This window comes from Lineus longissimus, chromosome 7 (assembly GCF_910592395.1).
Source record: "Lineus longissimus chromosome 7, tnLinLong1.2, whole genome shotgun sequence".
Taxonomy (NCBI): domain Eukaryota; kingdom Metazoa; phylum Nemertea; class Pilidiophora; order Heteronemertea; family Lineidae; genus Lineus; species Lineus longissimus.
This window is the reverse complement of record NC_088314.1, coordinates 15,849,326-15,874,708: the sequence shown is the minus strand read 5'-3', so window position 1 is coordinate 15,874,708 and position 25,383 is coordinate 15,849,326. Positions and strand designations below refer to the sequence as shown.

Below are 25,383 nucleotides of genomic sequence, written 5' to 3'. Positions count from 1 at the left end.
TAGGGTGCTGTTGCGGCTTTTCTTTGAGCATTTTGACCGCGAAGTCTCACCTTGAGAACATGTGCACTCTGACAGGAACCAGTTCATGTCAACATCCGATTGAGCTATACATAGCATGCGAGGCCTGGTCACTGCGGACGTGCACAGAAGAAGCTGATATTTTCCTCAAATAATCGTCAGAGCTACCTCTTCACAAAATACCCAGGACACCGACATTTGAACATGCAGCAATAGCGATATGATAGGCTCATCTGTATCCATGGTAATCGCCTGAGATTGAAGAACTTTTTTTTAAGGGGGACCAATGTTGACCTGATCACAACTGGCTAGTGAGACCTTAATGGTAACATGCAGTCTCATATTTCCCCTTTTTACAACAAAATATGAAAATCTGGATTGATACAAACATTTTGGTGTCCTACATGACAGGTCCAACAAGAATAGCTTCCAGTGGTGATCCATTCAACATCATAGGCAAACTCAGCACTTCACCCATTTTCAAATTCGTTCAGAAAGCGGAATTCAGAGGGAATTCGAGTAACAGCACACCTCAGCTGTGGAGGCCTTTTTGGTCCATGAACTGAGATGAAAGCATCTTTATCCACCCGAATGCATTCGATGAAGTCAAATGATGTTCAAAATGACATTTATTATCATATTTTATGATTTCACTTTTTTTGGTATTTTGATTAATGGTAACATGCAGTCTCATATTTCCCCTTTTTACAACAAAATATGAAAATCTGGATTGATACAAACATTTTGGTGTCCTACATGACAGGTCCAACAAGAATAGCTTCCAGTGGTGATCCATTCAACATCATAGGCAAACTCAGCACTTCACCCATTTTCAAATTCGTTCAGAAAGCGGAATTCAGAGAGAATTCGAGTAACAGCACACCTCAGCTGTGGAGGCCTTTTTGGTCCATGAACTGAGATGAAAGCATCTTTATCCACCCGAATGCATTCGATGAAGTCAAATGATGTTCAAAATGACATTTATTATCATATTTTATGATTTCACTTTTTTTGGTATTTTGATTAATGGTAACATGCAGTCTCATATTTCCCCTTTTTACAACAAAATATGAAAATCTGGATTGATACAAACATTTTGGTGTCCTACATGACAGGTCCAACAAGAATAGCTTCCAGTGGTGATCCATTCAAAATCATAGGCAAACTCAGCACTTCACCCATTTTCAAATTCGTTCAGAAAGCGGAATTCAGAGGGAATTCGAGTAACAGCACACCTCAGCTGTGGAGGCCTTTTTGGTCCATGAACTGAGATGAAAGCATCTTTATCCACCCGAATGCATTCGATGAAGTCAAATGATGTTCAAAATGACATTTATTATCATATTTTATGATTTCACTTTTTTTGGTATTTTGATTAAGGTCTCACTAGCCAGTGCAATGGCCGGGCCTACCTGGCTCCACAAATGGCGCGACGTCATTTCATGCATACCCCTGTTCAAGTGGCTGTCGACCTTGCAGTATATCACTCTCACACATAAACCTATACATTTCTAAATAGCTTGTCGCTTCTAGAATACATCTGGCCAGCTTTCATTGTTATCAAGTAATTCAGTCATGAGAACATGGGGGCAGCACAATACATGAGACACCCTGTACATCGATGAAAATTTTGAAAATTTCACCTTGCCGCCTTATAACTTGACAATTAACATGGATGGTGAAATAATAGTTTTATAAACTTCTACTTATCACCTTGAGAAAGCCAAATAATAACAATTTTAAATTTTGATACCAAAATAGGGTGCTGTTGCGGCTTTTCTTTGAGCATTTTGACCGCGAAGTCTCACCTTGAGAACATGTGCACTCTGACAGGAACCAGTTCATGTCAACATCCGATTGAGCTATACATAGCATGCGAGGCCTGGTCACTGCGGACGTGCACAGAAGAAGCTGATATTTTCCTCAAATAATCGTCAGAGCTACCTCTTCACAAAATACCCAGGACACCGACATTTGAACATGCAGCAATAGCGATATGATAGGCTCATCTGTATCCATGGTAATCGCCTGAGATTGAAGAACTTTTTTTTTAAGGGGGACCAATGTTGACCTGATCACAACTGGCTAGTGAGACCTTAATGGTAACATGCAGTCTCATATTTCCCCTTTTTACAACAAAATATGAAAATCTGGATTGATACAAACATTTTGGTGTCCTACATGACAGGTCCAACAAGAATAGCTTCCAGTGGTGATCCATTCAACATCATAGGCAAACTCAGCACTTCACCCATTTTCAAATTCGTTCAGAAAGCGGAATTCAGAGGGAATTCGAGTAACAGCACACCTCAGCTGTGGAGGCCTTTTTGGTCCATGAACTGAGATGAAAGCATCTTTATCCACCCGAATGCATTCGATGAAGTCAAATGATGTTCAAAATGACATTTATTATCATATTTTATGATTTCACTTTTTTTGGTATTTTGATTAATGGTAACATGCAGTCTCATATTTCCCCTTTTTACAACAAAATATGAAAATCTGGATTGATACAAACATTTTGGTGTCCTACATGACAGGTCCAACAAGAATAGCTTCCAGTGGTGATCCATTCAAAATCATAGGCAAACTCAGCACTTCACCCATTTTCAAATTCGTTCAGAAAGCGGAATTCAGAGGGAATTCGAGTAACAGCACACCTCAGCTGTGGAGGCCTTTTTGGTCCATGAACTGAGATGAAAGCATCTTTATCCACCCGAATGCATTCGATGAAGTCAAATGATGTTCAAAATGACATTTATTATCATATTTTATGATTTCACTTTTTTTGGTATTTTGATTAAGGTCTCACTAGCCAGTGCAATGGCCGGGCCTACCTGGCTCCACAAATGGCGCGACGTCATTTCATGCATACCCCTGTTCAAGTGGCTGTCGACCTTGCAGTATATCACTCTCACACATAAACCTATACATTTCTAAATAGCTTGTCGCTTCTAGAATACATCTGGCCAGCTTTCATTGTTATCAAGTAATTCAGTCATGAGAACATGGGGGCAGCACAATACATGAGACACCCTGTACATCGATGAAAATTTTGAAAATTTCACCTTGCCGCCTTATAACTTGACAATTAACATGGATGGTGAAATAATAGTTTTATAAACTTCTACTTATCACCTTGAGAAAGCCAAATAATAACAATTTTAAATTTTGATACCAAAATAGGGTGCTGTTGCGGCTTTTCTTTGAGCATTTTGACCGCGAAGTCTCACCTTGAGAACATGTGCACTCTGACAGGAACCAGTTCATGTCAACATCCGATTGAGCTATACATAGCATGCGAGGCCTGGTCACTGCGGACGTGCACAGAAGAAGCTGATATTTTCCTCAAATAATCGTCAGAGCTACCTCTTCACAAAATACCCAGGACACCGACATTTGAACATGCAGCAATAGCGATATGATAGGCTCATCTGTATCCATGGTAATCGCCTGAGATTGAAGAACTTTTTTTTTAAGGGGGACCAATGTTGACCTGATCACAACTGGCTAGTGAGACCTTAATGGTAACATGCAGTCTCATATTTCCCCTTTTTACAACAAAATATGAAAATCTGGATTGATACAAACATTTTGGTGTCCTACATGACAGGTCCAACAAGAATAGCTTCCAGTGGTGATCCATTCAACATCATAGGCAAACTCAGCACTTCACCCATTTTCAAATTCGTTCAGAAAGCGGAATTCAGAGGGAATTCGAGTAACAGCACACCTCAGCTGTGGAGGCCTTTTTGGTCCATGAACTGAGATGAAAGCATCTTTATCCACCCGAATGCATTCGATGAAGTCAAATGATGTTCAAAATGACATTTATTATCATATTTTATGATTTCACTTTTTTTGGTATTTTGATTAATGGTAACATGCAGTCTCATATTTCCCCTTTTTACAACAAAATATGAAAATCTGGATTGATACAAACATTTTGGTGTCCTACATGACAGGTCCAACAAGAATAGCTTCCAGTGGTGATCCATTCAAAATCATAGGCAAACTCAGCACTTCACCCATTTTCAAATTCGTTCAGAAAGCGGAATTCAGAGGGAATTCGAGTAACAGCACACCTCAGCTGTGGAGGCCTTTTTGGTCCATGAACTGAGATGAAAGCATCTTTATCCACCCGAATGCATTCGATGAAGTCAAATGATGTTCAAAATGACATTTATTATCATATTTTATGATTTCACTTTTTTTGGTATTTTGATTAAGGTCTCACTAGCCAGTGCAATGGCCGGGCCTACCTGGCTCCACAAATGGCGCGACGTCATTTCATGCATACCCCTGTTCAAGTGGCTGTCGACCTTGCAGTATATCACTCTCACACATAAACCTATACATTTCTAAATAGCTTGTCGCTTCTAGAATACATCTGGCCAGCTTTCATTGTTATCAAGTAATTCAGTCATGAGAACATGGGGGCAGCACAATACATGAGACACCCTGTACATCGATGAAAATTTTGAAAATTTCACCTTGCCGCCTTATAACTTGACAATTAACATGGATGGTGAAATAATAGTTTTATAAACTTCTACTTATCACCTTGAGAAAGCCAAATAATAACAATTTTAAATTTTGATACCAAAATAGGGTGCTGTTGCGGCTTTTCTTTGAGCATTTTGACCGCGAAGTCTCACCTTGAGAACATGTGCACTCTGACAGGAACCAGTTCATGTCAACATCCGATTGAGCTATACATAGCATGCGAGGCCTGGTCACTGCGGACGTGCACAGAAGAAGCTGATATTTTCCTCAAATAATCGTCAGAGCTACCTCTTCACAAAATACCCAGGACACCGACATTTGAACATGCAGCAATAGCGATATGATAGGCTCATCTGTATCCATGGTAATCGCCTGAGATTGAAGAACTTTTTTTTAAGGGGGACCAATGTTGACCTGATCACAACTGGCTAGTGAGACCTTAATGGTAACATGCAGTCTCATATTTCCCCTTTTTACAACAAAATATGAAAATCTGGATTGATACAAACATTTTGGTGTCCTACATGACAGGTCCAACAAGAATAGCTTCCAGTGGTGATCCATTCAACATCATAGGCAAACTCAGCACTTCACCCATTTTCAAATTCGTTCAGAAAGCGGAATTCAGAGGGAATTCGAGTAACAGCACACCTCAGCTGTGGAGGCCTTTTTGGTCCATGAACTGAGATGAAAGCATCTTTATCCACCCGAATGCATTCGATGAAGTCAAATGATGTTCAAAATGACATTTATTATCATATTTTATGATTTCACTTTTTTTGGTATTTTGATTAATGGTAACATGCAGTCTCATATTTCCCCTTTTTACAACAAAATATGAAAATCTGGATTGATACAAACATTTTGGTGTCCTACATGACAGGTCCAACAAGAATAGCTTCCAGTGGTGATCCATTCAAAATCATAGGCAAACTCAGCACTTCACCCATTTTCAAATTCGTTCAGAAAGCGGAATTCAGAGGGAATTCGAGTAACAGCACACCTCAGCTGTGGAGGCCTTTTTGGTCCATGAACTGAGATGAAAGCATCTTTATCCACCCGAATGCATTCGATGAAGTCAAATGATGTTCAAAATGACATTTATTATCATATTTTATGATTTCACTTTTTTTGGTATTTTGATTAAGGTCTCACTAGCCAGTGCAATGGCCGGGCCTACCTGGCTCCACAAATGGCGCGACGTCATTTCATGCATACCCCTGTTCAAGTGGCTGTCGACCTTGCAGTATATCACTCTCACACATAAACCTATACATTTCTAAATAGCTTGTCGCTTCTAGAATACATCTGGCCAGCTTTCATTGTTATCAAGTAATTCAGTCATGAGAACATGGGGGCAGCACAATACATGAGACACCCTGTACATCGATGAAAATTTTGAAAATTTCACCTTGCCGCCTTATAACTTGACAATTAACATGGATGGTGAAATAATAGTTTTATAAACTTCTACTTATCACCTTGAGAAAGCCAAATAATAACAATTTTAAATTTTGATACCAAAATAGGGTGCTGTTGCGGCTTTTCTTTGAGCATTTTGACCGCGAAGTCTCACCTTGAGAACATGTGCACTCTGACAGGAACCAGTTCATGTCAACATCCGATTGAGCTATACATAGCATGCGAGGCCTGGTCACTGCGGACGTGCACAGAAGAAGCTGATATTTTCCTCAAATAATCGTCAGAGCTACCTCTTCACAAAATACCCAGGACACCGACATTTGAACATGCAGCAATAGCGATATGATAGGCTCATCTGTATCCATGGTAATCGCCTGAGATTGAAGAACTTTTTTTTTAAGGGGGACCAATGTTGACCTGATCACAACTGGCTAGTGAGACCTTAATGGTAACATGCAGTCTCATATTTCCCCTTTTTACAACAAAATATGAAAATCTGGATTGATACAAACATTTTGGTGTCCTACATGACAGGTCCAACAAGAATAGCTTCCAGTGGTGATCCATTCAACATCATAGGCAAACTCAGCACTTCACCCATTTTCAAATTCGTTCAGAAAGCGGAATTCAGAGGGAATTCGAGTAACAGCACACCTCAGCTGTGGAGGCCTTTTTGGTCCATGAACTGAGATGAAAGCATCTTTATCCACCCGAATGCATTCGATGAAGTCAAATGATGTTCAAAATGACATTTATTATCATATTTTATGATTTCACTTTTTTTGGTATTTTGATTAATGGTAACATGCAGTCTCATATTTCCCCTTTTTACAACAAAATATGAAAATCTGGATTGATACAAACATTTTGGTGTCCTACATGACAGGTCCAACAAGAATAGCTTCCAGTGGTGATCCATTCAAAATCATAGGCAAACTCAGCACTTCACCCATTTTCAAATTCGTTCAGAAAGCGGAATTCAGAGGGAATTCGAGTAACAGCACACCTCAGCTGTGGAGGCCTTTTTGGTCCATGAACTGAGATGAAAGCATCTTTATCCACCCGAATGCATTCGATGAAGTCAAATGATGTTCAAAATGACATTTATTATCATATTTTATGATTTCACTTTTTTTGGTATTTTGATTAAGGTCTCACTAGCCAGTGCAATGGCCGGGCCTACCTGGCTCCACAAATGGCGCGACGTCATTTCATGCATACCCCTGTTCAAGTGGCTGTCGACCTTGCAGTATATCACTCTCACACATAAACCTATACATTTCTAAATAGCTTGTCGCTTCTAGAATACATCTGGCCAGCTTTCATTGTTATCAAGTAATTCAGTCATGAGAACATGGGGGCAGCACAATACATGAGACACCCTGTACATCGATGAAAATTTTGAAAATTTCACCTTGCCGCCTTATAACTTGACAATTAACATGGATGGTGAAATAATAGTTTTATAAACTTCTACTTATCACCTTGAGAAAGCCAAATAATAACAATTTTAAATTTTGATACCAAAATAGGGTGCTGTTGCGGCTTTTCTTTGAGCATTTTGACCGCGAAGTCTCACCTTGAGAACATGTGCACTCTGACAGGAACCAGTTCATGTCAACATCCGATTGAGCTATACATAGCATGCGAGGCCTGGTCACTGCGGACGTGCACAGAAGAAGCTGATATTTTCCTCAAATAATCGTCAGAGCTACCTCTTCACAAAATACCCAGGACACCGACATTTGAACATGCAGCAATAGCGATATGATAGGCTCATCTGTATCCATGGTAATCGCCTGAGATTGAAGAACTTTTTTTTTAAGGGGGACCAATGTTGACCTGATCACAACTGGCTAGTGAGACCTTAATGGTAACATGCAGTCTCATATTTCCCCTTTTTACAACAAAATATGAAAATCTGGATTGATACAAACATTTTGGTGTCCTACATGACAGGTCCAACAAGAATAGCTTCCAGTGGTGATCCATTCAACATCATAGGCAAACTCAGCACTTCACCCATTTTCAAATTCGTTCAGAAAGCGGAATTCAGAGGGAATTCGAGTAACAGCACACCTCAGCTGTGGAGGCCTTTTTGGTCCATGAACTGAGATGAAAGCATCTTTATCCACCCGAATGCATTCGATGAAGTCAAATGATGTTCAAAATGACATTTATTATCATATTTTATGATTTCACTTTTTTTGGTATTTTGATTAATGGTAACATGCAGTCTCATATTTCCCCTTTTTACAACAAAATATGAAAATCTGGATTGATACAAACATTTTGGTGTCCTACATGACAGGTCCAACAAGAATAGCTTCCAGTGGTGATCCATTCAAAATCATAGGCAAACTCAGCACTTCACCCATTTTCAAATTCGTTCAGAAAGCGGAATTCAGAGGGAATTCGAGTAACAGCACACCTCAGCTGTGGAGGCCTTTTTGGTCCATGAACTGAGATGAAAGCATCTTTATCCACCCGAATGCATTCGATGAAGTCAAATGATGTTCAAAATGACATTTATTATCATATTTTATGATTTCACTTTTTTTGGTATTTTGATTAAGGTCTCACTAGCCAGTGCAATGGCCGGGCCTACCTGGCTCCACAAATGGCGCGACGTCATTTCATGCATACCCCTGTTCAAGTGGCTGTCGACCTTGCAGTATATCACTCTCACACATAAACCTATACATTTCTAAATAGCTTGTCGCTTCTAGAATACATCTGGCCAGCTTTCATTGTTATCAAGTAATTCAGTCATGAGAACATGGGGGCAGCACAATACATGAGACACCCTGTACATCGATGAAAATTTTGAAAATTTCACCTTGCCGCCTTATAACTTGACAATTAACATGGATGGTGAAATAATAGTTTTATAAACTTCTACTTATCACCTTGAGAAAGCCAAATAATAACAATTTTAAATTTTGATACCAAAATAGGGTGCTGTTGCGGCTTTTCTTTGAGCATTTTGACCGCGAAGTCTCACCTTGAGAACATGTGCACTCTGACAGGAACCAGTTCATGTCAACATCCGATTGAGCTATACATAGCATGCGAGGCCTGGTCACTGCGGACGTGCACAGAAGAAGCTGATATTTTCCTCAAATAATCGTCAGAGCTACCTCTTCACAAAATACCCAGGACACCGACATTTGAACATGCAGCAATAGCGATATGATAGGCTCATCTGTATCCATGGTAATCGCCTGAGATTGAAGAACTTTTTTTTTAAGGGGGACCAATGTTGACCTGATCACAACTGGCTAGTGAGACCTTAATGGTAACATGCAGTCTCATATTTCCCCTTTTTACAACAAAATATGAAAATCTGGATTGATACAAACATTTTGGTGTCCTACATGACAGGTCCAACAAGAATAGCTTCCAGTGGTGATCCATTCAACATCATAGGCAAACTCAGCACTTCACCCATTTTCAAATTCGTTCAGAAAGCGGAATTCAGAGAGAATTCGAGTAACAGCACACCTCAGCTGTGGAGGCCTTTTTGGTCCATGAACTGAGATGAAAGCATCTTTATCCACCCGAATGCATTCGATGAAGTCAAATGATGTTCAAAATGACATTTATTATCATATTTTATGATTTCACTTTTTTTGGTATTTTGATTAATGGTAACATGCAGTCTCATATTTCCCCTTTTTACAACAAAATATGAAAATCTCGATTGATACAAACATTTTGGTGTCCTACATGACAGGTCCAACAAGAATAGCTTCCAGTGGTGATCCATTCAAAATCATAGGCAAACTCAGCACTTCACCCATTTTCAAATTCGTTCAGAAAGCGGAATTCAGAGGGAATTCGAGTAACAGCACACCTCAGCTGTGGAGGCCTTTTTGGTCCATGAACTGAGATGAAAGCATCTTTATCCACCCGAATGCATTCGATGAAGTCAAATGATGTTCAAAATGACATTTATTATCATATTTTATGATTTCACTTTTTTTGGTATTTTGATTAAGGTCTCACTAGTCAGTGCAATGGCCGGGCCTACCTGGCTCCACAAATGGCGCGACGTCATTTCATGCATACCCCTGTTCAAGTGGCTGTCGACCTTGCAGTATATCACTCTCACACATAAACCTATACATTTCTAAATAGCTTGTCGCTTCTAGAATACATCTGGCCAGCTTTCATTGTTATCAAGTAATTCAGTCATGAGAACATGGGGGCAGCACAATACATGAGACACCCTGTACATCGATGAAAATTTTGAAAATTTCACCTTGCCGCCTTATAACTTGACAATTAACATGGATGGTGAAATAATAGTTTTATAAACTTCTACTTATCACCTTGAGAAAGCCAAATAATAACAATTTTAAATTTTGATACCAAAATAGGGTGCTGTTGCGGCTTTTCTTTGAGCATTTTGACCGCGAAGTCTCACCTTGAGAACATGTGCACTCTGACAGGAACCAGTTCATGTCAACATCCGATTGAGCTATACATAGCATGCGAGGCCTGGTCACTGCGGACGTGCACAGAAGAAGCTGATATTTTCCTCAAATAATCGTCAGAGCTACCTCTTCACAAAATACCCAGGACACCGACATTTGAACATGCAGCAATAGCGATATGATAGGCTCATCTGTATCCATGGTAATCGCCTGAGATTGAAGAACTTTTTTTTTAAGGGGTACCAATGTTGACCTGATCACAACTGGCTAGTGAGACCTTAATGGTAACATGCAGTCTCATATTTCCCCTTTTTACAACAAAATATGAAAATCTGGATTGATACAAACATTTTGGTGTCCTACATGACAGGTCCAACAAGAATAGCTTCCAGTGGTGATCCATTCAACATCATAGGCAAACTCAGCACTTCACCCATTTTCAAATTCGTTCAGAAAGCGGAATTCAGAGAGAATTCGAGTAACAGCACACCTCAGCTGTGGAGGCCTTTTTGGTCCATGAACTGAGATGAAAGCATCTTTATCCACCCGAATGCATTCGATGAAGTCAAATGATGTTCAAAATGACATTTATTATCATATTTTATGATTTCACTTTTTTTGGTATTTTGATTAATGGTAACATGCAGTCTCATATTTCCCCTTTTTACAACAAAATATGAAAATCTGGATTGATACAAACATTTTGGTGTCCTACATGACAGGTCCAACAAGAATAGCTTCCAGTGGTGATCCATTCAAAATCATAGGCAAACTCAGCACTTCACCCATTTTCAAATTCGTTCAGAAAGCGGAATTCAGAGGGAATTCGAGTAACAGCACACCTCAGCTGTGGAGGCCTTTTTGGTCCATGAACTGAGATGAAAGCATCTTTATCCACCCGAATGCATTCGATGAAGTCAAATGATGTTCAAAATGACATTTATTATCATATTTTATGATTTCACTTTTTTTGGTATTTTGATTAAGGTCTCACTAGCCAGTGCAATGGCCGGGCCTACCTGGCTCCACAAATGGCGCGACGTCATTTCATGCATACCCCTGTTCAAGTGGCTGTCGACCTTGCAGTATATCACTCTCACACATAAACCTATACATTTCTAAATAGCTTGTCGCTTCTAGAATACATCTGGCCAGCTTTCATTGTTATCAAGTAATTCAGTCATGAGAACATGGGGGCAGCACAATACATGAGACACCCTGTACATCGATGAAAATTTTGAAAATTTCACCTTGCCGCCTTATAACTTGACAATTAACATGGATGGTGAAATAATAGTTTTATAAACTTCTACTTATCACCTTGAGAAAGCCAAATAATAACAATTTTAAATTTTGATACCAAAATAGGGTGCTGTTGCGGCTTTTCTTTGAGCATTTTGACCGCGAAGTCTCACCTTGAGAACATGTGCACTCTGACAGGAACCAGTTCATGTCAACATCCGATTGAGCTATACATAGCATGCGAGGCCTGGTCACTGCGGACGTGCACAGAAGAAGCTGATATTTTCCTCAAATAATCGTCAGAGCTACCTCTTCACAAAATACCCAGGACACCGACATTTGAACATGCAGCAATAGCGATATGATAGGCTCATCTGTATCCATGGTAATCGCCTGAGATTGAAGAACTTTTTTTTTAAGGGGGACCAATGTTGACCTGATCACAACTGGCTAGTGAGACCTTAATGGTAACATGCAGTCTCATATTTCCCCTTTTTACAACAAAATATGAAAATCTGGATTGATACAAACATTTTGGTGTCCTACATGACAGGTCCAACAAGAATAGCTTCCAGTGGTGATCCATTCAACATCATAGGCAAACTCAGCACTTCACCCATTTTCAAATTCGTTCAGAAAGCGGAATTCAGAGAGAATTCGAGTAACAGCACACCTCAGCTGTGGAGGCCTTTTTGGTCCATGAACTGAGATGAAAGCATCTTTATCCACCCGAATGCATTCGATGAAGTCAAATGATGTTCAAAATGACATTTATTATCATATTTTATGATTTCACTTTTTTTGGTATTTTGATTAATGGTAACATGCAGTCTCATATTTCCCCTTTTTACAACAAAATATGAAAATCTCGATTGATACAAACATTTTGGTGTCCTACATGACAGGTCCAACAAGAATAGCTTCCAGTGGTGATCCATTCAAAATCATAGGCAAACTCAGCACTTCACCCATTTTCAAATTCGTTCAGAAAGCGGAATTCAGAGGGAATTCGAGTAACAGCACACCTCAGCTGTGGAGGCCTTTTTGGTCCATGAACTGAGATGAAAGCATCTTTATCCACCCGAATGCATTCGATGAAGTCAAATGATGTTCAAAATGACATTTATTATCATATTTTATGATTTCACTTTTTTTGGTATTTTGATTAAGGTCTCACTAGTCAGTGCAATGGCCGGGCCTACCTGGCTCCACAAATGGCGCGACGTCATTTCATGCATACCCCTGTTCAAGTGGCTGTCGACCTTGCAGTATATCACTCTCACACATAAACCTATACATTTCTAAATAGCTTGTCGCTTCTAGAATACATCTGGCCAGCTTTCATTGTTATCAAGTAATTCAGTCATGAGAACATGGGGGCAGCACAATACATGAGACACCCTGTACATCGATGAAAATTTTGAAAATTTCACCTTGCCGCCTTATAACTTGACAATTAACATGGATGGTGAAATAATAGTTTTATAAACTTCTACTTATCACCTTGAGAAAGCCAAATAATAACAATTTTAAATTTTGATACCAAAATAGGGTGCTGTTGCGGCTTTTCTTTGAGCATTTTGACCGCGAAGTCTCACCTTGAGAACATGTGCACTCTGACAGGAACCAGTTCATGTCAACATCCGATTGAGCTATACATAGCATGCGAGGCCTGGTCACTGCGGACGTGCACAGAAGAAGCTGATATTTTCCTCAAATAATCGTCAGAGCTACCTCTTCACAAAATACCCAGGACACCGACATTTGAACATGCAGCAATAGCGATATGATAGGCTCATCTGTATCCATGGTAATCGCCTGAGATTGAAGAACTTTTTTTTTAAGGGGGACCAATGTTGACCTGATCACAACTGGCTAGTGAGACCATGATCAATACACCGCGCGGCGGTATGTCTAAGTACGCATGCGCACTTGCTGTGAGTATTATGACGTCATCTACGGACATTATATGTGACGTCATCCGTGACGCGAAGTTTGTGTTTATTGTTGGCCGCGGATTGCGCGTTTCTTTATTGTTTAGACGTTACGACGTTTTGACGTCGCAACAAAAAAACTCACTTGAACAACATGGCGAATCTTTAACGCAAGAACATCCTGCGCCGCCTAACCGCATTATACCGCATTTTTCCGCTTAATTATAAAGCTAGCACGCGAGGCCTTTACGTGAGTAATGTGTAATGTGTAATGTGTAATGTGTATATAATGACAATTAAATGATTTGTGAATTGTATTCTTTTGTTTTACTATATCCGCCACGTATAGTTGTTTTTTTGTCCTCCGCCGGCTACGGGCTGCGACATGGTCTCTCCGACCGGATACATATTGGTATCGGCATAGTTTGGTAAATTGATTGAAAAGTGGCTAATTGCGAGCCTCTTGGACTAGTGGCAGATATAGATGAATTTGAATAGATAAAAGATTCATGTTCAAAGAAACTTGACGCAAGGGCCCAACGCGCCGCGTAGCGGCAAAAAAGCGAAGCTGGCGAAACATTTATAACGGGTCACCGTCACTTATTATTGGACTTATAGCGCATTTACGGGGTTGCAACTATTTTGCTTTATAGTGTCACCAGGAAAGAAAAGCATGCGAACTAACGCCGATCTATTTGTATAAAGTGATAATTGGAAGGTATATAGTAGGAAATATCAATAAAATAATCATTCCATGTCGTCTTTTGAGGGCATTTTTGATTGTAAAAAATATATGTGTACGTCACCGTAGTCTCTGCAATGATAATTTTATCAGAGCAGTCTCGCGCAAGTAGAAGTTCTTTACCTATTAGTTCTTCACTTATTAGTCTCAACGTCTGGCGCAAAGCCAGACGTTTTCCATTACGATTTCACTACGATGTTTGACAAGAAGGAGCAGTGCGCGAGATATGCTAATGAGCAGACTTCCATCGCTTGAGTTTCTGAAGAATGTTCCATATCGCGCTAAGCTCATCTCTGCTGATTGTGACAGGCGTGCAACGGTAGGTAGCTGCTCCCCAACTTCCACCCTAATACGGTACAATAAGTTACCATTTGATGGGAATGGGACAATGCCCTCACTGTGTATGGAGTCATAGGGATAAGAAGACATTATTCATTAGTGTTGGTACAAGTGATTTTGCCCAAAAAGCATGCGCATTCAAAAAACAAAATATGCAAGGTATCACGTACATGACCATGACGACGTGCAGAAAGTGCACTGGCCAGTGCATACCCTATGGCTATGTACTAGTAAACATGGTAAACATGAACAACATCATTATTCATCGGCAGTTCATTTTACTCCGAGCTTTTCCTGAAACATATAGCCATGATGATTCGGCCTACCATGTACCATGACCAATAACAGCACCAGATCATGTAGATGTCAACAAGTTCACATGAACCGTATAATCCCGCATGGCGCATGTGGGGCATGCGTCTAAACCAAAGCCCCAAAATCACTTGTTTTGTTCTATTTCACTTGTGTTTCCCCCGTCTCCCAGTCCATAATACATTTACAGTTTACAATCCCCGATCATGGCCCAACAAAAGGTCATCGGATGACTAAAGGAACACAACTGTTCAATGGATTTATAGTTGAATGCGATCAAACTACGTCTTTTCAATCGTGGATTGTAAATTTAACCCCATGGGCCTAGGGAAGGCCCTACAGCAATACTTTCGACACAGTTATTATCTCCGCTGCCTCCACCATGTTACACACAGTGCTCACTGCTGATTCTAAAATGCGCCACCTAGTCAAAACAGGAGATATGTTCTTCTAGGAATAGATCTCTTTCCAATATTTCGTCATTCCACTATCGTCATCACCTCATCATACTTTCATTGACATTACAGGCACACATCCACAGAGCACTCTTCAAATCATCTACACAGTGGTTATCCAACTAGGATTATAAAGGTAATTTCTTAGCCCCCCACAGTGGGTTGCAGTCTTGATAAAGGGGCACTATTGCTAGCAGCTAGGTAGGCAAGATAAAGTTAGCCGAAGTAGCCGATAGGGGTCTCTCACCCCTCAAAGTCCGTCACAACTATTCAAGCTTGTACAAGGAATACATGCAGCGCTGACTCTAACATGACCCAATGGGAATGTCGCACAGTCATCTGTCAAAAACAAGACCTATGTTGTAGTATGATCTCTTGCCAATATTTAATAATTGCACTATCGTCATCACCTCATCATACTTCATTGACATTACAGGCACACATTGACATAGACCACTGTTGCAATCAACGACACAGTCGCTATCCAAGTAGCATTATAGAGGTAATTATCATTATCGTACCTCATTAGCATGTGAACCAATCGCGTCGCGTCCTTTGCGATCACGGCAAAGCCTCATGGAATAATGTCTTTCACCGTTGAATAATTTTTCATATTCCATGCCTACAACTTCAATTTCTTCATATTCCATGGCTAGAAGTTCAATACTAATATGATATCCAAGATAAAGTTACAAGAAGTAGTCAATAGGGGTCTCTCACCTCTCACTGTATGTCCACACTATTCACGCTTGTACGAGGAATACATTCAATGCTGAATCTAACAACACCCAGTGCCCTTACTCTGTATATTAGTCACTGGAAGATGGCCCATTTCACTCCTTGCTTCTACTTCACCTATAGTCTCATTGCAAACGTCTCAGGTCTATGATATCACATTCACTTTCAGCTGTCATGCAACGCAAGAACTGTGCTATCTGCCATCGCACATCAACGAAGAAGTGCAGCCGCCCACATTCCACCTCACGTCTGTCCGACCAGCTGCAATCCTCGAGGACACCCCACTGTACCACGATTTCACTACGATGTTTGACAAGAAGGAGCAGTGCGCGAGATAGCCTAATGAGCAGACTTCCCTCGCTTGAGTTTCGGAAGAATGTTCCATATCGCGCTAAGCTGACCACTGCTGACCATGACAGGCGTGCATTGGACTGGTACAGGTTGGAACTGAACATTGAATATGCTGGTGGTGACGCTTTCTGATGAGAAGTTGGTCGTGACTGATGCAGTATCCTTGGACTTGTCCACAGCATCGTTCAATTATTGCTCTCTGAGCTGCCTTGATTCTGTACTTACCCAAATACTAAGACCAAATGCCTGTTGACTGTGCTTTAAGAGAGACTGGCGCCATGCCTAGAGATATGACTGACCCCTATTGGCAAATTTGTATGACTTTATCTTGCCTACCTAGCTGCTGCCTATAGTCTCCCTTTAACTGGGGAACACTTCAAAGTCCATAAAATGCTATGTTCCTCCTTTTAATGTGTTCAGACCGCCATTTTCAAAATAATCAAGTCAGGACACTGCCTTCTAGTCTCATAATAAATTTTGCTTTCCTCAATAATAACATTTCTTCTTCTTCAATGCTTTCATCATTCCAAACTTCTCCTTCTCTGACTTTTACAGGGGTACAGTCATGGCAATCAAAACCCAAATACTGAGACCAAATGCCTGTTGACTGTGCTTTAAGAGAGACTGGCGCCATGCCTAGTCTCTCTTAAAGCACAGTCAACAGACACCAACCCCCTCAGACTCAGAAACCACAAACGCCCAACCCTTCCTGCTACCTTAATACTTCTGGGTCACCTTACGTTGTCATTGTCGTCAGGATTGTTGTCACAAATAGGGTGTGTCAATGAAGACCAAAAATTGCAGCATTTGTGTGTTAAAACAAGTACACATTAAAGAGTTGTACGAACTATAGTCAGACCATGCGTACAGTGTAGATGGTACCTGTATGTACATGCGTAAAGTGAGCTGAAATTGAATTGTGATTGGATACTTATTAATTGTAGTAGGCCTAAACGTTCATGTTGATTCAGTAATATTACCACTGCATTTTATAGAGTAAGATATAGGGTCATAATAGTAGTCAATTGGACTTTTATTTATGAAGAAGCTATATTTTGAGAGCATGCAGTGAACGTCGAGTTTTCATAATTGTCGATACATGTGCGGTATTGTGTTATAATTCTCGAAATAGTGAACTACCGTCATTCCTTCAAAAGAGACTTGTGTGCCTATATTTGAATATATATGGGATTGACTGAGTGACATTTAGTGAATTGCCGTTGAATAACATTGAGTCAAGTTATTTGCAGGAAGTGACATTTATTAAGTGAAAGGAGAATCATCTGATGATAAATCTTCATTTGATTTGAGAACAGACAGTTTTAGTATACTAGAATCTGAGTAAAACACATTGCATGGGTGAAGCCGACGATCGTGAAAGTCAGAGTGGATCAGCGCCACCTGCTTCTCTGATGAGGAGACACGAGAGGATATTTCGTCTTGATTTTGAGCAAATCAAAGAGGATGTCCTGAAGCTCACATTGGGAACAGGAAACGTCGTAGTTGTAGAATCTAGACTGCAGGAATTACGACAACTCAAGAAAGAATACGTCAAGGTCAGAAGTGACATTTTAGATATCTTGTCAGAAGAAGAGGTAGAGGATGAATGTCAGAACATAAGCATGTTTCACCGGGAATTTAGGCGTGTTGATGATAAAGCAACGAGCTATATAAAAGAAGTTGAAGCAGAAGTTTCACGGTCAAGTTCCTCATCCGATCAGAGTGTACACCACTTAACAAGCAGAAGCAGGAATGCAGGGGCAATAAAGCTGCCAAGATTGGATTTGCCTACGTTTAATGGAGATATACTGCAGTTTACAGCGTTTTGGGACTTGTTCACTTGTGCAGTGCATGCAAATGAGGGATTATCTGGTGTACAGAAGTTTGCTTATTTGAGATCATCCTTGAAAGGAGCTGCTCTAAAATCTATAGAGGGATTTGAAGTGACAGAAGTCAACTATCAACATGCAGTAAAGGTACTCTGTCAAAGATTTGGTCGCAAACGTCAGATCGTCTCATCACTGGTGAAGTCCATTGTCACAGCAACCTGTAAGGATTCTGAGAAAGCTACGTCATTGCGCGAACTCCACGACTTGCTACAGAATAGGGTGCGTGCCTTGGAAGCCATGGGATTTGACTCAACAGATGAAAACGTTCGAATGCTGGTAATTCCGTGCTTGAAATGAAGATGAGTCCAGAGCTTACAGAGAAATGGGAGTTACACACAGCAGATATTGATGATGATGATATCACAGTCAATTCAATCTTCCAGTTCCTACATAACCAGGTTTTGTCTAAGGAAGCAAGGGAGGACTTCAGGAGCATCAGCTGGGAACAAGCCAGTTGATAAACAGCATGGACCAGGGAAACAGTCGAGGTATAACCAGGGTTACCATACGGGTAACAAGAGCAAATAATTCACAGCATCAGCACTTCTAGGTGGCACAAGGAGCATCAGTTGCGGGTTTTGCACTAGAAGCGGACATGAGGCTTGGGACTGTAAAGAAGCCAAGAAGAAGACAGTCAACGAACGTTGAGATTTAGCAAAGCGGAACAAGCTTTGTTACAACTGCCTGAGAGTAATGAATTTCAACCATTCAGTTAAATCCTGCAATTCGCCGACTTGCCCCATTGACGGATGTGGAAGAAAACATCATCGTCTACTCCACAATAAATCTCAGGAAAGCGACAAGAAGAACGTGACCATTAGTGGATTTGTTGCGGCAGGTCCATCCAAAACTACTGAGGTGTTGTTACAGACTGCACAGACAACTGTGATTACAGAGGATGGATCAAGAGTTCCAGTCCGAGTGTTGCTAGACCCTGATAGCCAAAGATCATATGTTAGAAAACAGATTGTCGACTCTTTGGGGATTACTGGCCCAAATGAACTCTTGAGCATTGCAACCCTAGGAGGACAGACTAGTAAAACGAAAAGTATGCCGAGAATCAAGCAGTCAATTGCAGATATTCAAGTTGAAGTCCTGGCCATCGAAGAGATTTGTGCAAAACTGGACTTGGTTGATGTGAGAGTTGAGAGATATCAACACCTGAGAGGACTTGCATTTGCAGAATCATATCCGCTCGATGGAGAAATTGATGTCTTGATTGGAGCCGACTATTATTACCTACTGGTAGATGGAGCTGTTAAGAAGGGACCCCCAGGAACACCTACTGCAGTTAAAACCAGCCTTGGATGGGTACTTTGTGGTCCCGCTGGTTCCCAGGAGAAAGCGCCAGTTACTACGTCCATGTTTGTCGCCACCAAAACGGAGAATGTTGCATTCGAGCTTCAACGGTTTTGGGAGTTGGAATATATTGGTATTGTGAATGACCAATGCGCGAAAATGTCTGTTGAAGATAGGGATGCTATAAAGACGTTTGAGGACTGCCTGTCTTTTGATGGAGAACGTTAAACGGTTGGGATACCGTGGAAAGAGAATTGTCCACAATTGAAGGATAATTACAGCCAGGCGCTGCGGAGATTGGAGTCAGTCGAAAGAAGATTAAAAGTTGGCAATCAAAGCAGTTTGAACTACAAGGAAGCGATAGAGCAGTATGAAAACATGGGTTTTTTGGAAAAAGTCAAGAGTGACGCTGATCCGGCCAAGACTGTCTACTACCTTCCTCATCATGCAGTGGTAAGAGAGGATAAAACTACAACCAAGACAAGAATCGTATTCGATGCATCGGCACGTGATAAGCATGGCGTGTCATTGAACGATTGCCTACACCAAGGTCCCGCCTTACAGCCAAACCTTGTCGCCGTATTGCTGCGATTTCGTATGAACAACATCGCATTGATGGCAGACGTGAAGAAGATGTTTCTTCAAATCAAGATTAGAGAGGAGGATCGTGACGTGCATCGATACCTATGGAGAGATGGGAACTCAGACCGGCCTCCAGAGATCTACAGAATGAACCGAGTCACATTTGGGGTAAATGCGAGTCCATTTCTTGCCATAGCGACCGAGAAGCATCACACTCGAAGGCTTGAGAAGGTTTACCCGCAAGCGGCAAGAGAGATCCAAGACAATATGTATGTTGACGACTGCCTGTCGGGAGCAGCTGGAGTCCCACAAGCTTTAGACCTGAAGACAGATCAAAGGATTTGATGAGAGATGGTGGTTTTGATTTGACAAAGTGGGCTAGTAACTCCAAAGAAGTTATGGAACAAATAGAACCTCAGGATAGAGCTCCATCCGCTGTGATTGACATGAGCACGGGTGAGTCACTAAAGACACTAGGAATTGCATGGAATACGTCAGATGACACCTTCCGCTTCCCAACGGTGAAGACTTTGATTGACTTGGAGGATCCTGAAACAAAACGGAGTCTCTTAAGTATCGCATCAAAAATATTTGATCCCATGGGAATGCTATCACCTTATGTCATCAGAGCAAAGTTGCTTTTCCAAGAGTTATGGCAGAAGGGTTTAGGCTGGGATGATACATTGGATGAGACAACAGCACAGAAATGGCGCATATGGAAAGGAGAGCTAAAGGAGTTGGATCAATTGGAGATTCCCCGATGTTTACCCCTGGGACTAGGAGAAATCTCAAGCATTGAACTTCATGGATTTGGAGACGCATCAGAGAAGGCGTACGGAGCAGCGGTATACATCAGAGTGGTAGACCAGAATGGGTACACCGCAGCAAGATTGGTGATGTCAAAGTCAAAAGTAGCGCCAGTGAAGAAAGTGTCACTACCTAGACTTGAACTTCTAGCAGCTGTAGTAAATACAAGATTAGTTAAGTTCGTCAAGGAGTCACTATCAAGAAACATAGACAGAGTTACAATGTGGACAGACAGTACAGTAACACTTGCTTGGATACGCAAGCCTAGTCATATCTGGAAGACGTTTGTAGCTAATAGAGTGGAGGAAATCCAAACGACTTGGGAACCTGAGTTATGGAGACACTGTCCAGGAGAAGATAATCCTAGCGATTTGCTGACTCGTGGATTGCCAGCAGAAGACTTAGTCAATCGTGAGGAATGGTGGAGTGGACCTCAGTGGTTACCATTGTCGACAGATATGTGGCCCAAGGGAAAGTTGTCAGATGAGTCGAGTGAAGATCTAGAGGAGAAGAAGGCAACAACGAGGTCCAATGTGGCCATCGTTGAGGAGCCTCCCAAGGATGCGCCAATAGATGCTAGCAGATATGGTTCATGGAACAAGCTTACCCGAGTGACAGCGAGAGTCTTTTGGGTCATACAAAAGTGGAGGGGGAGAATCCAGGATGATGAAAATACAGCTGGAAAGATACCAACACTCAACGTTGAAGATATCAGAAAGGCAGAGTTCTACTGGTATCGCCACATTCAGAGGAGCACATATAAAGACGAAATCCAGACATTGGAGAACAGAGGTGTTCTTAGGAAGAGTCGCATCCTTAAATTGGATCCCAAATTTGACGAGGTCAACAAAGTGCTCAGACTGTAGGCGGCAGGTTACAGAACTCGGAGTTGAAAGAGGAGACCAAGCACCAAGTGATACTTCCGCACAACCATCCAATCGTTGACAAAATAGTCATGGACATGCATGAGGAGTGCATGCATGCAGGATCGGAAACAGTTGTAACCAACTTGAGAAGCAAGATTTGGGTAACTCAGGTCAGGAGGGATGTCAAGAGGATTCTAAACAAATGTCTTATCTGTGAAGTACAAAGAGCATGTCCATCCAAACCGAAGATGGCGCCGCTTCCTTCAGATAGAGTGTCTTTTTCGCCTGCCTTCTCCGTGGTTGGTGTAGATTTTGCTGGGCCGCTGTACGTACTCGAGGTACGTGGAAAAGACAAGCCGGAGAAGGTGTATATTTGCCTCTTCACCTGTGCGACGTCGAGGATGGTACATCTAGAGTTGACTCATCGACTAAAACAGACGAGTTTCTTCAGGCATTTAGGAGAATGGTTAACCGCCGAGGGATCTGCAACACAATGTTGTCTGATAATGCGCGAACATTCAAGTCTGCAGGATCTTTCATCAAAAAGGTCTTCGTTAGGGCAAACAGCATCAAAGAAACAGAGTTGGATACAGATGCTTTGACTACGCAGTTAGCTGCCAAGGGGATAGAATGGAAATTTATCGTTGAGCGAGCTCCATGGCGAGGTGGCTGGTGGGAGCGGTTAGTTCGGTCAGTCAAGGAGTCATTGAGGAGAGTGTTAGGGAAGGCACTTCTTAGATACACTGAGCTGTACACAGTCTTGACAGATGTTGAAACTGCGATCAACTCTCGACCGTTGACAACCATAAGTGATGATAGTAGAGATCTGAAACCTCTAACGCCAGCTCATCTTGCATTGGGAAGGCCGCTAATGGGAATACCAGATGTAGCAGAAGAAACATGGGAGGCAGCTGATACAATTGTGACGCAGCGCTACTTGTATAGACAGAAGTTAGCCAATCACTTCTGGAAGAGATGGCAAAACGAATATCTACCAAGTCTTACAGTGAGGAAAAAGTGGGAAACTGAGAAGCCACCGGTAGAAGTTGGAAGTATCATGCTGATATCTGAGGATCGTACACCTAGAGGAAGTTGGCTGCTAGGACGGGTGGATGAAGTCTATATGGGAAAGGATGGAATCTGCAGGACCGTCGCAGTAAGGACGAAGAAGGGCGTACTAAAGAGACCGCTTCAACGATTACATCACTTAGAGGCGGTGGCGGGTGGCAAAGCTGATCTTAGCAGCGAAACTGGCTCCAGTTCCACTCCAAACCCATGCTATGTTAGTGATCTCAGATCTAGCGTTGAAAATGAGAAAAATGCTCCTGATGAAAGTACTGGTCGAGATAGCGAAGATACATGTACAGACGATAACGAGAATATGGACAATATCATTATGCGCAATCCCCACGGTAGGGAGGACTTTGCGAACAATAGTGTTGGTCGAATGCGAGTAGACCAAGGTGGGGAGGATGTTCCGATCCGTTCCAAATACGGGCGACTCAGAAGCCGCGACGATTCGTCCATGATCAATACACCGCGCGGCGGTATGTCCGAAACTAAGTACGCATGCGCACTTGCTATGAGTATTATGACGTCATCTACGGACATAATATGTGACGTCATCCGTGACGCGAAGTTTGTGTTTATTGTTGGCCGCGGATTGCGCGTTTCTTTATTGTTTAGACGTTACGACGTTTTGACGTCGCAACAAAAAAACTCACTTGAACAACATGGCGAATCTTTAACGCAAGAACATCCTGCGCCGCCTAACCGCATTTTACCGCATTTTTCCGCTTAATTATAAAGCTAGCACGCGAGGCCTTTACGTGAGTAATGTGTAATGTGTAATGTGTAATGTGTATATAATGTCAATTAAATGATTTGTGAATTGTATTCTTTTTTTTTACTATATCCGCCACGTATAGTATTGTTTTTTTGTCCTCCGCCGGCTACGGGCTGCGACAGTCTTGATTAATGGTGCAATATCCTCTTTTGAACATTGCCAGCGGATTACGATAAATGGTTCTGTGTAGGCAATGACAGTCAAACGCTCGGTGATTTAGGCGTCTCGGACATTTTATTCTCGCACATTTTAAATTTCTACGGGCTGCGACAGTCTTGATCAATGGTGCAATATCCTCTTTTGAACATTGCCAGCGGATTACGATAAATGGTTCTGTGTAGGCAATGACAGTCAAACGCTCGGTGATTTAGGCGTCTCGGACATTTTATTCTCGCACATTTTAAATTTCTTCAATGAATGACCATTTTAAGGATAACAAGGGAAGTGCGAATACCAAGGACAATCGTGTTGCATTATGTTTTTAGATTAGTCAAATACTTTGACAAATCAGCTAGTCCTGTCAGAACAGCCGATTCGATTGACAAGAGCTCTCGATTAGCATGGAAAAGTTTCGTGTTAGATGGAGGGATTTTCTCAATGAGGCGCCATATATCTCCGCATATAAATAGGGACTTAATGAATGCGCAGAATACTGGTCTACCTAATTTATTCAAAATTGTTTCTCATTCTTTCACAACTGGCCTGGTTTCAAGTCACACGGACCCTTATGTACATCAATTGAGTCAGGAGCTAACAGCAAAAAATGGGATAAATATGTGCATATTAAGGGAGGTTATCGTTAAGTCTTGGTACCAAGGAGTTTTGTTACACATCTGACGCTTTCAATCGGACTGATACATCGGCAACCGTATCCAATTGGTAGACAAAACCTTATGGCGATAATCGCGACCAAAATAAGCGCTCTGTGCTGTGCAACAAATTTGTGAAAGTGACCCAAGATTGGTCACTGTCATATTCTTTTATAAGATGGCCAACTGGCAAAAGTATGTGGTCATACTTGCTCTGTCAATCGCAACGCTAGCGAACGCTACGTACTACAAATTTGTGTTAGTCGCGCAAAGTAAGTGGATCTCATTTCCGGATTTTTCTCAGCAAGATCAGGATAGATCGCTCCTAGAATGCGTCATATGTTGCTCAATAAAGTTAATAGATTTTGACCTGACCGCAAGTATGTGCAATTTTGGGAAACGGAGGAAAATCTGCCAGTGCAGTTCTAAATCTAGACCGGTGCAATTAAAGTGCTTTTCCTTTGGAAAGACGTCGCATGGAGGACAGTACAAAATGTATCAGCGTTACATGGAGAACGTAAGTTTGAGTTATCTACAAGGTTAGCGTGGTAGCAATTTTGTGATTGTCGCCTCGAAAATGTTGATAACGTTAACAATCACTCAGGTTCAAACCCAGTTTTTTAAAATATAATCTTAAGTCATTGCACGACATCACACAAAGTTTCAAGCGTGGTGGTCAATGAGCCGTTTTGAGGTACGTGATTTCAAAGAAATTGGTCTCATTTTCCGATTTATACAGTAAATTCAAGCATATTCACACACAAGGTGTAAACTTATGCACTCGATT

General features: G+C 41.4%; 2 protein-coding genes across 2 annotated transcripts; both read left to right on the top strand.

The window, feature by feature from the left end:
- The first annotated feature begins 20,064 nt into the window (after positions 1–20,064).
- Positions 20,065–20,613, top strand: LOC135491610 (uncharacterized). The gene has a single exon (XM_064777582.1). The coding sequence runs from the start codon at positions 20,065–20,067 to the stop codon at positions 20,611–20,613; it is 549 nt and encodes a 182-aa protein (XP_064633652.1).
- Positions 20,614–20,666: 53 nt separating this feature from the next.
- On the top strand, positions 20,667–21,941 carry LOC135491609 (uncharacterized). The gene has a single exon (XM_064777581.1). It carries the CDS (start codon positions 20,667–20,669, stop codon positions 21,939–21,941), a length of 1,275 nt encoding a protein of 424 aa, XP_064633651.1.
- Positions 21,942–25,383: the final 3,442 nt, after the last annotated feature.